The following is a 15,055-nucleotide window of genomic DNA, read 5'->3' on the forward strand; positions in this document are numbered from 1 at the left end:
ATTATAATTTGAGTATTTTTAAATCATGGCACATAGTGATATCCGGTTTTTGGCAATACCGCGGTGCATTATGGCCTCTAATGGACACTCCTTTACAATCTGCCGTTTCACAACCCAGCTAAAGAAACTGCGCGCAGCGAGGGTACCAATTGGCTTTTTAATTTGCGTGGAAGCATTTGCCAACGGGAACATTTGTTGCAATAAAACTGATAATTTAATATCAACACATGTATTAGACATCCAGTATCTGCTCTTAAACTCAGGCTGTAGAAGTGAACTACCCCCGCCTGCATGTTACGCCGCATGGAGCCTTGTGACATACATGGTGCGAACCCCTGCTGTCGCTGCGCTACTAGCTGTTATGCTAACTTGAAGAGTTACGTTTTCCGACCTAAACACCACCTCACGTGTTGATTCGGGAGACTCGCTGGTTACCAGTTGGCCACTGGTGCCTCTTGTGTTTTTGGTACATGTCACCGCGAACCGTGATACCAGCAAAGAAACAAGACGCGGAGGTAAAGAGCGCTGTTGGTAAAAAGGTTAGAGGAGCTTTAAACTGTGTAAATAATACACAGCTCCACTTCCTCCAGCATTACTTTAACACTTATAACTTTGTCTTGTCGTTGATATTTACGAGGCTGGACTCCCTGAAAACAACTTTGGGGTAACTCGTAGGAACTTTTAACCCACAGCTGGACTCTCATGTTCTCATGGAGGCAGAAGCGTCTCTTTATTCCCTGCTGACACGGCTTTAATGACTTCTTCGCTGCGGTGATAACCTCCAGCATGGCTGCAGCCTGTGTGAAGGCTGCGTGTTTTGCCGGTGTTGAGGTTAAACTTCACAGACTGCTGCTGGCTGGCTGCGAGAACTCCTCCAGGATATCTGTTGTTGGCAGGTTTCCTCCGAAGCGCCTTTTCAGCTCTCTCTGCCCTTTGCCATCAAGACTTGGTGGGACACTCGTCCTCTGGAGTGTCCGAACTGTGAGTCACCAGCTGAAGCACAGCGTGCCTTTTGGAAACGGGAAGGCGGCGGTGTTCAGCAGGAGCTACAGAGATGTTTGCACAAATGTGTCCCTGTCGAGATGTGCGGTGCTGAGAAGGAAGCTCCTGCTGCAAGGAGGTGCAGCATGGCCAGGTAAGATTCACACCATCACCAGTAAAGCAAAGACAATCCCAGATGAATCACATATCTTTATTTTAAAAACACCATCATGCATATAGTACTGGGCAAAATGTTACCGTGTTCATAAGAAAACAGTGAATTTAGACAACTGAGAAAATGTACACAGCACAGGGGTGCAACCCAACAAAGTGATGTGTTTTGTTAGATAAAAATGTTCCAGTCCCATCTCTAAAACACGGAGGTGGTAGTATCAAGGTTTGGGTCTGTTCTGTTAAAAATGTTACCAGTCCCATCTCTAAAACACGGAGGTGGTAGTATCAAGATTTGGGTCAGTTCTGTTAGATGAACGACACCTGCAAACTAAGGGGGGGGGGGGGGGGGGGGCTAAATGTTCTGCAACAGTTCTATTAAAGAAAAATCTTATAAATCACCTTAAACTAGTAGAGATCTTTTTGTACGAGCCACTTTGATCATTTCATATCGAGATGAAATCTACCAACAAGTCAGATCTAAGCTTATCCTGGATAATCTGGAGAAGGTTTACAACAAATGCTTAGTTTAGCGCTGCAGAAACTGGTCACACAGGACAGGAAGATGGATTCTCACACTTTTATGAGATTATTCTTCTCAACTGACAAACTGGAAATAGAAAAGTGTTTAAAATATTTTTGCTGGTTTGTTCTGCTTTATATTTGAGATCATTCTTTCCACAGCATCCATAATCCGCCGGAGGGTGACAGATGCTCCTCTTTCCAGTGTGTCTCCCACCTTTATAGTGGTGAGGAGTCAACTGTCTTTGAGAAGCTTTGTAAACTGTCAAAAATCAAATGAATTTTCATCTAGTAAGCAGCATTCATTCTGTTGTGGTTAAACTTAAACGATGTGAATTAGTTCTGTTTGTTTTGTGACAGATGAAGTTCGACCAGGATGGAAATGTGACATCATTCGGTAAGTGTCAGTATATTTATCATATTCAGTGTTTTTTATACAAATATGATAAAAGCTCGTTCATATGTTGGCGGGTGTTTGCCGTTGTGACCCTTTGATGGTGGATGTGTCTACGTTACGCTCGTCATATTTCACAGAAAAGAAGAAGACAGAACTTTACCAGGAGCTGGGTCTTCAGGCCAGAGACCTTCGCTTCCAGCACAGCACCAGCCTCTCTACCAGAAACAACTGCATCATCATACGAATGGCTGTATGTTCATTTTCTAGTTTTCTGATTGGCTTTTTATCTGAAAACATCTTATTATCAGTTCAATCCAAACCATTAGAGGTGCATGCAGATGGTTGTACTTCGGTTCAGCCATGGACTAGTCCTTCCAGGAACAATCCCACTAATGCGACATTTCAGTACAGCTGAGTTTGAGACTAAAGGCATAAAAAGTCTTTAGTCTGAGGGCAGCAGAGTGATAAAACTGGAGTTAGCCCCATAAACACAACACTAGGTCTTCAGTTTTAGGAAGGCTTTGGATTTATTATGATATTTGATGGTGACAGGAGATGGTGGGATAGAAAATAAAACCACGAATGATCCTGACTGCATGTTTTACCATTTTTATGTGTTTATTGGAAGATCTTCTTTAGCTTCCACTGTTTCCACAGCAGGGAAGTCGCACAGCAGAGCTTTAGCGTAGAAGTGAAGAAGTGTCCCACACCAATATTAAAACGAGCAGAACAGCAGAAATGGTAAGAAGTACAGATGAGACGTTCACCTGCCGGGGGAGTTGAAATGTCTTCCTGCCCCGTGCACGTTGCAGAAGTTACCAGAGCACAAAGAAACATCGATGCGTCAGCGAATGTTTCTAAGCTGCACAGATGTTGGGAGGTAAACATCTGTTCTCACCGGTTTGTGTTAGCTCCCGTCAGCAAACGGGACAGTCCTCACAGGTGGGGCCGCTGTATGGTGGCTCGCATTCACACTTGCCGCACACACACAAGCCTTTGCCGTTACACAGCATCGGGTTTGCTGCTGCCGCACAGGAAGTTGTGTCCGTGGAGCAACTGCAGGCCTCGCCAATCCAGTCGGGAGAACACGCGCACCGTCCACATTCACACCTCCCCTTCCCTCCGCACAGCCTGTTGGGTGAAAATGTTTTTTTCCCCCATTTTAAATGTTAAGAAACTATTTGTTTACAGATCACACTGCTGTACTCTACCTGTCGTTGTGGTACGAACACTCAAAGTTGCTGCACTCACAGTATCGCCCGCTGTAGACTTCTGTTGGATTTCCCCTCCTGTTACATTCACACATGCCCTCCACACAGCTGCCCCTGCCGCTGCACACCGGTGCAGTTGGGTGTGAGCGACACAGGATTTCATCCCACGATGAAGGAGGGTCGCTGTTTGTCTGGCATTGTTGTCCAATGTAAGGCTCGGGGCACTCACACTGGCCACAGATGAGAGCCCCGCGGCCGCTGCAGCCAGGGCTGTTCTCCTCCCGGCCTCCTGTGCAGTTACACCGACCTGCAGAGAACACGTTTACACTCTGCGTCACATCGAGGACACGCCGGCCATCTTACCCCCCGGTGCTGCTTGTTGTTCGTGTGCTGAGTTTCTGATTGCTTACACACGAGTGTTATTTCTAACTTCACACTGAGGGAAATGTGTCGGGGTGTGAGAAGAATGGACCAGGGTCCAGTCCCGTTACTGGGACACTCTGCAGCTTCCACAGTCACCTAATGGGAAACGAAAGGGACTGATAACAAATCACTTTGGTTCTTTTGAAAGAACACAAACAGGAAGTAACACCTTCTAAGGAAAACAAAAGTTCTGGCCTGTAAGAGGTGGAGGTTTCCTTTTGTATCGCGTCTGAATGTGATGTTGACCCCAGCTGGCACGTCGCTAAGGTCCATGGGTAGATACGACTGGTCTGTTGGCATGGAAACGGTGAGAGGGAAAGACTGTCTTACTCCTGGCCTCAGATGGAGGGAGACCTCCTGGGGCTGCAGGAAGAAAGTTCTGGAATCTGCTGCACCACTCCTGCAGAAATCACCAGGGAGGTGATCAGATCTAAATGTCCCCGAAGTTTTCTGAGTCGTGGAGGTGAGGTTCATTGTGCCTCGGTAGGGAAATTAGTGAAATGGTTTCTTCTAATAGGCACATCACATCTGGACAGCCCATGAAGAAGGCTTGTGTGAGAAGTCATAAATGTCGGCAGGTAAAAGAGAAGTTTAACATCTATTCTCACTGCTTTCAAGTGCCTATTAGAAAAAAAACATTTCATTAGATTTCCGAGTCCGTTTCAAACGAGCGGAAATGTTGTTTACAGACTTGAAGAGATCACGGAGTAGTCAGTGCTCACCTGGTGTCATTTCTGACCACTTGCGTGCTGCCTTTAGGGTTATAAATGAATCTCTGATGACAGCCTGCACTCTGCAGCCCGGCCGCAGTTGAACATCGAACCTGAGCATGAGGGGAGGTGCACCAGGCACACGCAGAGTCTGACTGGATGCACTCGTCGCAACTGGCAGCAGATTTTAAACACGTGTCTTTTTCTGCGTGGCTGAGAGCGAGCAGAAGCAGCAGGCCGAGCAGCTCCACCGCCATCCTGCAGTCAGACGACACTCCTTAGCTGGTGTTGAGTGGGTAATGGATTTAATCCAACATGGAGCGGTCAACGTGAAAATGATCTGAAGGAGGGCTGGTGCGTTACCTGTTGCATCGACAGCCTTTGATGTTTTATTTGTGTGGTGAGATCCGCATCTGCAGCGTCTCCCTACAGCTGCCTTATATCACCTACAGACCCAGGATGCAGGAGCTGATTCTGATTGGTCTGCCCGTTTCCTGCTATAGAAAATCAACACAACCCCGTTGTTGTAGGGTATCAGAGGGCTTTCATCAATCTCTGCAAATATTTACAGGTCAGAGTCAGCTACTGAGACTACGGACTTTGAAATGTGCTTGTGGGCATGAAGCACAACGTAACACAGCTAGAGAAACTCAGAGGGACCTCTGGAACAAAGTCAGCTTAATGAAAATAACTTTAGGTGCTGAAGTCTGATGCTGCATCGATTGTGGTGATTAGAAAACATCTTAAAAATGAATCCGCTCACTTTTCTTTGCAGTCTTTGAAAGCCATCCTGACCCCGACGTTCCTACTGGTGTTGGATTTTCGTGGTTTGGGACTGGAGCGCTGGCTGGTGCTGGATCTCGCCCCTCAGCTAGCATCACAGACACACTCTCTGCCCTTTGAGTTCAGGGCGCTGGAGGCCATCCTGCAGCACAAGGTGCCTGAAGCTTAGCTTTAAGATGAGGTTAGATGTGTTCACGCTTATCGCCTTACTCCGTCGGCAGGTAAACACTTTACAAACCCGGCTGAACGACCTTGAACCGGGACTCCTGGACAATCTGGAGTCCCTCGTGGATCCTAAAATCCTTTCTGCTGACAGAAGCAAGCTGCACATACTGTTACAGAACAGCAAGAGGTAAAGCACACGCGTGTCAGACCTGAACACGGATAACAGCACGTTTCTTTTGTGTCTGACACTCGTCTGGGTGTGTCTGGCAGCCTCTCAGAGTTGGAAACAGACATAAAGGTTTTCAAGGACTCTCTGCTGAAGGTCCTGGATGAGGATGAGATGATTGAAGAACTCTGTCTCACCAAATGGACAGACCCAAGAGTTTTGTAAGTGAATCTACAGTCATATACACTTCCATAAAACCTGAAGTGGAAGCGGGTTGTGTTAGTTCAGGGGCGTCCAATCCTGGTCATGGAGGGCCGGTGTCCAGCATGTCTTAGTTGTTCCTCTACTGGATTCAATGGTTGAAGCACCTGTGCAGCAGCTTATCATCTTCTGCAGAAGCCTGGAAATCACCAGCCGATTAAATTCAGATGTGTTGGAGCAGGGAAACAACTAAAACATGTGGTAAACTGGCCCTGCAGGATCAGGAATGGCCCTCTGTGTTAGTTAAAAGAAAACAAAAGATCAAAGCCTTCTTCATCTCGGAGAGGACGTGTTTAGCGTGTGCCTGGCTTGATAGTGAGGCTGAGGTCAGAAACTCTGTGAACTCTTTAACTCAACCTTTGTTTCTGCCAGAAAATGACCTCAAACATGAAATTCCTCATCTCAGCCAAGGATCAGGACAGGAGCTGAGACGTTCATCTTCTGATGCAACATCAGACACGTTCTCTCGGCACCATTCAGGCATTTGAAGGGAGCTCGTGTTGCCTCCGTGTACCAAATGCACTGATAACCTAATGAAAGCTGAACTCGCCTCGTCGCCACCCGTCACTGATCTGATCTGTTTTTGTTGCTGAACTAAAAGGTTTTCGAGCACCCTTAACAGTATTTGTGTTTTAGTGAGGAGAGCAGTTTGGGTATAGACCACGCTGAGGAGATGGAACTTCTACTGGAGAGTTACTTCATGCAGGTAGAGCTACTTCTTCCAGAAATAATGAAAACGCCTGTTAGATCCGTCTCCTGTCATACACAGATCATCACACCTGAACAGACGGGAATCCACTGTTATTCTGATCCAACAACGAGCTCCTCGTCCATCTTTGCCCGTTAAAAAGCCATCGTGTTTATGCTGTTTTCATTTAAGTACAAAAGCAATCCGCTGTGCATGTGATAGACTGTCAGATTGCTGCTGAACTCATGCTAAAGGTGTTAAACACAGCTGATTTTGATTCTAAAATGAGTTCATCGGGACAGAAAAAGACTCATTTGGTTCTTAAAATGAACTTTTTAAACAACTTCAAATGGAGTATTCTTTATTATCCTAATATAATACTAACCCCAGAGACGGCATCTGGAAGACTAAACTCTTACTGTATGATTAAGGTTAATAGTCGTGTGTATACCTACACGTTACCTGTATACCCAACAAACACCTCCATAGAGGCTGGCGTGTGGACAGTTAGCTGGTCTGGAGCGTACAGACCCCAAACACAGCACTCCTACCATATGTTGGTGTCCAAACCTCTTTTTCATACAGTTCCACTTAGTGCATTGGTTTTCTGACGTGTGTGTGTGTGTGTGTGTGTTTTGTTTGACAAATAAAACTTTAAAGAAGATGAACTTTTTGTACGTGTTCATATCACTGTGTGCTGCATGCAGGCTGAGGAGCTGGGCAACAAGGCCAGAGAGCTGAAGGGACTAATAGACGACTCGGAGAGTGTCATCTTCATCAATCTGGACAGGTGTGCGCGCACACACACACACACACGACAATGTTAAATTTTCAAATATATGAAAACTACCCTGTTAATTCTCTTTAGTTGTTTTTATTTGAATGTTCTTGTTGGTCTGCGTCTGTCGCCGTGTCCCTTCAGCCATCGTAACGTGATGATGCGTCTGAATCTGCAGCTGACGATGGGCTCCTTCTCCCTCACGCTGTTCGGCCTGATCGGCGTTGCCTTTGGGATGAACTTAACAACAGCCTTTGAGGACGTGAGCGACTCTGCTGCCAAACACATCCAGCTGAACTAGAGTCTGATGATAAATTCTAAGAAACTAAAGGTTTATCTGTAACTGCACGTCTGTGTTTACCACAGGACCCCCGTGCTTTCTGGCTGGTAACTGGCTTCATGTTTCTGGGCAGCGGGTTGATATGGAGACGACTTCTGTCGTTTTTGGGACGGCATCTGGAGCCTTCAGTTCTCCCTCCGGTAACGATATTTAGGCCAAACTAACAGATCGTGTTTATTCATTTAGCAGATGCTTTAATCCATAAGATTGTAGTTTACTAGTACAGTGTTTTTTTATATTTTAGCCCCGTCTGAGCTTGTAATGAATCCTTTTTGTTCAGAATTTGAGGCTAATGCCTGAAGAGTTTGTGTTTAAAGGCGATTTCCTCTGTTTTTGACACAGATCCCTCCCATTTGGAAGAGAAATCTGAAGTCATCAGACATAAAACCAGGAGTCAGATGAAGTGTTGTTTCCCCTCTAAAACAATCTCAGACTGCAGCTTTAAAGAGGATCTGTCATCAGTTTGAGCAGTGACTAGCACATGGACCACCTGGTCTCAGAGCCATGAGGCTATCCTACCATGTTGTTGAACATCTTTTCAATGACAAGATTTTTATTATTTAAGTTAATGTTGTGTGTGTAATGCTTAAAGTGCAGTCAGCACTCAGCATGCACAGAAATGCTCCCATTTATTTTAAACCAGAGTCCTTACATAAAACTATTTATCAGATGATCATTTGGTAAGTTAATAAATGCACTAATGCACAGGAACTGTTTATGGAGTCTCTTCATAATCTGCAAACTGCAAAGGGTTTGTCTAAATAATCTGACTGGGTTAGATAAGAAGGACAGGGTAAAGAAACTCATTTTATAGATTTATCAGCTTACTTTTGTTTCCTAAATAGAAAATCTTCCTAAACCACTTTAATCTTTTTGCTGATCAGAGCCAGTGGAGGCGTGAAAACATCTAAAAACAGATTTAGTTTCTGTTAACATTTAAAAACACCACCTTGAAACGTCTATTAATAATTTAAAACCTGCATTTTCCACCTCCTCAAATCCCTGTTTGTGTCTTATCTGTTGTTCTTTGGTGTAAAGCCAATAGCGTGTCTGCTGCTGCTGCCTCTTGGCCAGGTCATCGTCCTAAATGAGAACGGGTTCACAGTGAACTCATCTGGTTAAATAAAGCTTACGTTTTAAATGTAACGACATTGTTTACGTCAAAAGTCTGATACAGTAGAACACAAAGCTTTACAACATTAAAATGATGCAAATTAAAGGTTATAACATCACTATTGTTGTGATTTATTAAGAGTTTTCTTCCAAGAAGTCATTTTCTGTTGGTGCAAATAAATCAGAAAAGGCTCAAACAGCTGCTTTGTTTATCGTAGTTTCATATCTAAAGATTGGCTGCCATTGCTGCTAATCTTCACTAGAGGGCAGTGTGTCTGCAGGAGCATCGGTAATAGTGTATTTGACTCAGTAACATGCAGTGTAATATTATTTATGTGTAACGTCCAGCAATGGTCAGTTTTTAGGTACTGATTGACCATTCAACATCTGGTCAAAAGGAGACACGAGACCGCATGTTCCCTTTAAATTGGCCTGCCTTCATCCCATCAGCTGGAGCTCAGAGCCTCTCTGCAGCTCTGAACACATGCTAATGAAATGTCAGCAATGATCTCTCCTCAAGGTCCAAGCTTCCCTTGTCATTCTACAGGATTCTTCATGCCTTCCAATAAGGAACACTCGCAGCCCGGATTGGTTGCTAAATCAAAGAATGATTTCTTAAATTAAATATGAACTTTTAAAACTTATAAGCTAGATAATCATTAAATAAACATTTGTTTATTGCTACTTAAAATAATTATAATATAATGAAATGCTTCATTAATCTGTGCTCAATGATGGAAGTTTAAAATTAATGTTATGTTATGGTTACATTGATATATGTTTCAGCATGTTTATGTGACAAGGTCGTCACCATTTGCATTCACACAAGAACAAAGTAATGTTAAGTCAAACTCATGACACATAAATAGTCCTCTACCCCAGATCAGAGCGTCTGGTATCAAAGAAGGCGTGTTTCTGAGACTCTTGGTAATATTCCTCAAACATGTCAACCTCTGGTTGGCTACACAAATCATAACATGAGAACATTAAAACCAGATTACTCTGGTGATTCCTCAGTTCTAGAGAAAGCTTCAGACCGGCCATCTGAAGCAAAACCCTCTTTAACCATCAAAGCTTTCGACACATCGTCAAAACCTGTTTGCACCTGCGAAGCTGATAAAGCAAACGGTTCTGCAGAACGAGCTGATATTGTTTAGACTCCTTAAGAGTCCCAGACGCGTGGTTCCATCCATCTGTTGTGACCTGGAGACAACTCTAAGACTGGTCTAGTAGTGCCGCAATTTCTTCTACGGACCTTGGCGCCTGGAAGTCCGAGGACTTCGACATTCCGGATATCACGAGGGTCTTCAAGTGGGTATGTAGACATGACAGATTGCGTCTGATGTGCTTTTGAACATAATCAACTTCATAGCTTAACACAAACCAAATTCTTTTGCATCCAGAACTCAGCTCTCCTAGATATGGAAGTTATGATAACATCGCATTCACACCTAGGTTTCATACATCACATTTAGTTCCATCCACTCACAGTAAATGTTAGTTAACATGTCATGTTTTAATTGTTTGTCAATTAAATTCTTACTTTTATAAACCTGACTGTTTTCTGAATCAAAACCAAGTGTGTACAAGCCCTTAATAAATAATCCTAGAATCTTCCAATAAACACACACAGACCAAGCAGGGTTGATATTCTATATTTAGATAGAGTGTCACAGCTTATTGGTCACAAGTAGAGGTAAAATATATATTGAGCTCTTAAAGAACCCAATTTACCAAACCAAATATGTTGCATAATATTATTGTAGGGTTAATGAACTACACACAGTATCTAGGAATTAAAGGTTGTTGCTATCAGCTTATGTTTTGATTCCTGAGAAGATCAAACATATTAACGAATGAAATCTACATATATATATATATATATATATATATATATATATATATATATATATAATAGATATAAATTCATACACCAACTTGCTTGGTCTATGTTAATCAAAAAATTATAATATTTATTTTTAAATATTTAATACCAAACGTTATTTGTTAATTCAGAAGATCTAAAGAACTTTGCATGTTCAGTGATCAACATACACCGACTCTGTGTTTATTCCAAGAAAGAGTCAAGTTTAAAAAGGTTAAGAAATTTATTACTAAACAATTTGAAAAACAATTTATAAAAGCTTTGGTATTAAAAAGACTTTGGTATTAAGAAGCAACCCTGTGTCTGGATGAATCTAAGGTGAAGTGTGTTTGTTTGCGGGTGAGGGCATGTATCAGAACGTGTATCTTAAAGAGAGGACGCGTTCTGGGTGGAGAAAGAATTTGGTTTTGTCAATAAGCTAAGTTGTTCTTATTAAAGAGCATTCAGACGCAATCTGAGTTCTACCTCACCGTCAGGTGACCCTTGTTGTGGATCCGGAGGTCAGGGGAGGATGTTGAACAGCCTCAGCGTACTGGGTCCGGTAGGGAAGACCGATGGTACCGACTTCTCCGGTCCTAGAGATGCCGCAGGCACACAGGTGGAATTGGTTTGCGTCTGCAGATTCTTAAGGAATCTCGTAGCATCAGCTTTGTTCTGCAGGTGTCGTTTTGTTGTGTTGGAGTAACTCCTGCCAGCGTGACAGAAATTGCTTGTTTGGTTAAAGGGCGTTGGGCGGCCGTCCCAGCCTTCTCTAGAACTCACTCGCAACTGATGAGAGTTCTGTTTTAAAAGATGGCTATTATCATTTCTAACGAATCAGGTTTTGACATGTAGAAGGAAGATTTAACAAACCCCAGAAACACGCCTCCCTGAAGATAGGAAGTTCTGGTGTTATGGGACAAGATCATGTGAGTGCAGTTACCTTTAACTTAGTTACTGTGACCTGTGTGAGCTGACTAAGTGCACATGATTCTTGTCATAGTTAAACATTACTGATTATCATAAATAATTATTAATCAAAGAATAATTCATTTCAATAATTAAACACAGTTATAATGAACCTTGATGATTAGCAGTAAAAAGAGTTTATTTAAATATTTTTTTTTCTTGAAATGTCTTCTTGTTGTGGATGGAATAGCAGTCAGATAAGCAGACAGCTGCATAGATTAAAGGAGTGGTAGCAGACTTTAAGTCTCCTGTGAAGGACTCTATTGCAGATTGGAGTCGTAGCCAGGGCAAGGTGGCCCAGGCGGTGTATCTGACCTGTGATTCTTAAAATCAGGCCATTCGTGATGTTACATAATAATGTAACATCACATCTACTTTTGCTCTTTAATAAAAGAGCAAAAGTAGATTTGGAGGTGACTTGCTTTTTAAGGGTGTAGAAGGAACATATACAGTCTTGTGGGAAAGTCTTTCATGGCCTGTATTTGATATAGCACCTTCTAGAGTCCTGGAACCCCCCAAGGTGCTTTACAACACCATCAGTCATTCACCCATTCACACACTGGTGGGGATGAACTACAATGTAGCCACAGCTGCCCTGGGGCGCACTGACAAAGGCGAGGCTGCCTCTGTCAGTGCGGTCCCTCTGACCACCACCAGCAGGCAACGTGGGTTAAGTGTCTTGCCCAAGGACACGACGACAGCGACAGACTGAGCGGGGCTCGAACCTGCAACCTTCCTATTACGGGGCGAGCACTTAACTCCTGTGCCACCGTCGCCCCAGCTTTGCTTTCTTCTGGTCTTTTAAAGTGGTCAATAGTTCTTTACAATGTTCTGTCGATGGTTTCCTTTGGACTTTGGCGGACTTTTCTAATTTCCTGTACCTACAGTGGGATGCAAAGGTTTAGACAACCTTGTTAATTCATGATTTTCCTGTATAAATAGCTGGTTGTTCTGATAAAAATATCTGTTAAATATATAATATAGGAGACACACACACACAGTGATATTTGAGAAGTGAAATAAAGTTTATAGGATTTGCAGAAAGTGTGCAATAATTAAACTAAATTAGGCAGGAGCATAAATTTGGGCACCACAAAAAAGAAATTAACTCAATATTGAGAAGATCCTCTTTCTGCAGAAATCACAGCCTCTAAATGCTTCCTATAGCTTCCACTGAGAGTCTGGACTCGGGTTAAAGGTGTTTTGGACCATTTTTCTTTACAGAACATCTCTAGTTCATTCAGGTTTGATGGCTTCCGAGCACGGACAGCTCTCCTTACCTCACACCACCGATTTTCAATAATATTCATGTCTGGGGACTGAGATGGCCGTTCCAGAATGTTACACTTGTTCCTCTGCATGAACGCCTCAGTAGAATTTGAGCAGTGTTTAGGGTTGTTGTTTTGTGGAAGATCTAGCCATGGTGCAGCATCAGCTTTGTCCCTGATTCCTGGACATTGGTCTCCAGAATCTGCTGATACTGAGTGGAATCCTGGTGGAATCCATGTGTCCCTCAGCTTTGCCAAGATTCCCAGTCCCTGCACACAGCCCCACAGCATGATGGAACCACCACAGTGTTTTACTGTAGGTTTTACTGTAAGTAGCAGGTGTTTGTCTTAGAATGCTGTGTTCTTTTTCCTCCATAACACCCTTTGTTATGCCCAAATAACTCAGTTTTAGATTCATCAGTCCACAGCACCAGAATGAGGCTGGCTTGTCCAAATGTGCTTTAGCCAACCTCAAGCTTCTCCGTTTGTGCTGTGGGAGGAGAAAAGGCTTCTTCTGCATCACTCTTTGTGCATCATCTCCTTGTGTAAAGTGCACCAAATAATTGAACGATGCACAGTATGATGCTCCTTGAACCGTCACCTTATCGTGGTGGAGGAGTTTGAGTGCCCTAATGATCCTAGGAGCTATGTTGTCTGGGGCACTTAGTGCCCCTGGTAGGGTCTCCCATGACAAATTGGTCTTAGGTGAAGGGTGAGACAAAGAACGGTTCGAAGGATCTTTCATGGCGGTTAAAATGAAGAGTCGGAGTACCCGGCCCGGAGGGTTACCGGGGTCCCACCCTGGAGCCAGGCCTGGGGTTGGGGCCCGTGAGCGAGCGCCTGGTGGCCGGGCTTTCGCCCATGGGGCCCGGCCGGGCCCAGCCCGAACCGGATACATGGGCTCGTCCAACTGTGGACCCACCACCCGCAGGAGGAACATGAAGGGTCCGGTGCAATGCGAATCGGGTGGCAGACCAAGGCGGGAGCCTTGGCGGTCCAATCCCCAGACAAGAAAACTAGTTTTTGGGACATGGAACGTCACCTCGCTGGCGGGGAAGGAGCCGGAGCTTGTGGCAGAGGTTGAGCGGTACCGGCTAGATATAGTCGGACTCACCTCGACACATTGCATTGGCTCTGGAACCCGAGACCTGGAGAGGGGTTGGACACTCTACTTTGCTGGAGTTGCTCCGGGTGAGAGGCGGAGGGCTGGGGTTGGCTTTTTGTTAGCTCCGAGACTCTCTGCCTGTGTGTTGGGGTTTACCCCGGGGGACAAGAGGGTAGCTTCCTTGCGCCTTCGGGTCGGGGAACGGGTCCTGACTGTTGTTTGTGCTTATGGGCCAAATATCAGTTCAGAGTACCCATCCTTTTTGGAGTCCCTGGGACGAGTGCTAGATAGTGCTCCATCAGGGGACTCCATTGTCCTGCTGGGGGACTTCAATGCTCACGTGGGCAATGACAGCTTGACCTGGAGGGGTGTGATTGGGAGGAACGGCCCACCTAATCTGAACTCGAGCGGTGTTTTGTTATTGGACTTCTGTGCAAGCCGCAGTTTGGCCATAACGAACACCATGTTCGAACATAAGGATGCCCACCGGTACACTTGGTACCAGGGCAGCCTAGGTCACAGGTCGATGATAGATTTTGTAGTCGTATCATCTGACCTGCGGCCGTATGTTTTGGACACCCGAGTGAAGAGAGGGGCGGAGCTGTCAACTGATCACCACCTGGTGGTGAGTTGGATCAGATGGCAAGGGAACATGCCGCGTAGACCTGGCAGACCCAAACGCATAGTGAGGGTCTGCTGGGAACGCCTGGCAGAAGAACCTGTCAAGACGGTCTTCAACTCCCACCTCCGGCAGAGCTTTGACCACGTCCCGAGAGCAGTGGGGGACATTGAGTCCGAGTGGGCCTTGTTCCACTCTGCGATTGTCGAGGCGGCTGTTGCTAGCTGTGGCCGTAAGGTGGCCGGTGCCAGTCGTGGTGGCAACCCCCGTACCCGCTGGTGGACACCAGAGGTTCGGGGAGCCGTCAGGCTGAAGAAGGAGGCCTACAGGGCGTGGCTGGTCTGTGGGTCTCCGGAGGCAGCAGACAGGTACCGGATAGCCAAGCGGGGTGCAGCAGTGGCAGTTGCCGAGGCAAAATCTCGGGCGTGGGAGGAGTTTGGTGAGGCCATGGAGAAAGACTATCGATCGGCTCCAAAGAGGTTCTGGCAAACTGTCCGGCGCCTCAGGAGAGGAAGGCAGCA

The 15,055-nt window shown here is 45.0% G+C and overlaps 2 protein-coding genes across 6 annotated transcripts; one reads left to right on the forward strand and one right to left on the reverse strand.

Annotated features, from left to right (window-relative positions):
* The first annotated feature begins 322 nt into the window (after positions 1-322).
* On the forward strand, positions 323-8,828 carry mrs2 (magnesium transporter MRS2). 2 transcript variants are annotated; one of them, XM_015975762.3, is made up of 13 exons: positions 323-515; positions 693-1,135; positions 1,837-1,901; positions 2,035-2,071; positions 2,209-2,321; positions 5,191-5,352; positions 5,420-5,550; positions 5,634-5,750; positions 6,427-6,496; positions 7,186-7,268; positions 7,401-7,518; positions 7,623-7,736; positions 7,939-8,828. In XM_015975762.3, exons 2-13 carry the CDS (start codon positions 787-789, stop codon positions 7,996-7,998), a joined length of 1,419 nt encoding a protein of 472 aa, XP_015831248.1. In that variant the 5' UTR covers positions 323-515; positions 693-786; the 3' UTR covers positions 7,999-8,828. The 2 variants fall into 2 exon arrangements, with proteins under 2 accessions (XP_015831248.1, XP_054596406.1); XM_054740431.2 differs by having other exon boundaries at positions 323-1,135.
* On the reverse strand, positions 2,575-4,978 carry LOC107396182 (integrin beta-1-B). 4 transcript variants are annotated; one of them, XM_070551765.1, is made up of 6 exons: positions 4,428-4,978; positions 3,901-4,105; positions 3,693-3,801; positions 3,283-3,589; positions 2,970-3,202; positions 2,575-2,859 (listed from the first exon to the last, which is right to left on the reverse strand). In XM_070551765.1, the coding sequence occupies exons 1-5, from the start codon at positions 4,670-4,672 to the stop codon at positions 2,989-2,991; spliced, it is 1,080 nt and encodes a 359-aa protein (XP_070407866.1). In that variant the 5' UTR covers positions 4,673-4,978; the 3' UTR covers positions 2,575-2,859; positions 2,970-2,988. The 4 variants fall into 4 exon arrangements, with proteins under 4 accessions (XP_070407866.1, XP_070407865.1, XP_054596407.2 ...); XM_070551764.1 differs by having other exon boundaries at positions 2,575-2,863; XM_054740432.2 differs by having other exon boundaries at positions 2,575-3,202; positions 4,428-4,673; positions 4,779-4,914.
* Positions 8,829-15,055: the final 6,227 nt, after the last annotated feature.

Source organism: Nothobranchius furzeri, chromosome 5 (assembly GCF_043380555.1).
Source record: "Nothobranchius furzeri strain GRZ-AD chromosome 5, NfurGRZ-RIMD1, whole genome shotgun sequence".
In the NCBI taxonomy this organism is placed as follows: Eukaryota; Metazoa; Chordata; class Actinopteri; order Cyprinodontiformes; family Nothobranchiidae; genus Nothobranchius; species Nothobranchius furzeri.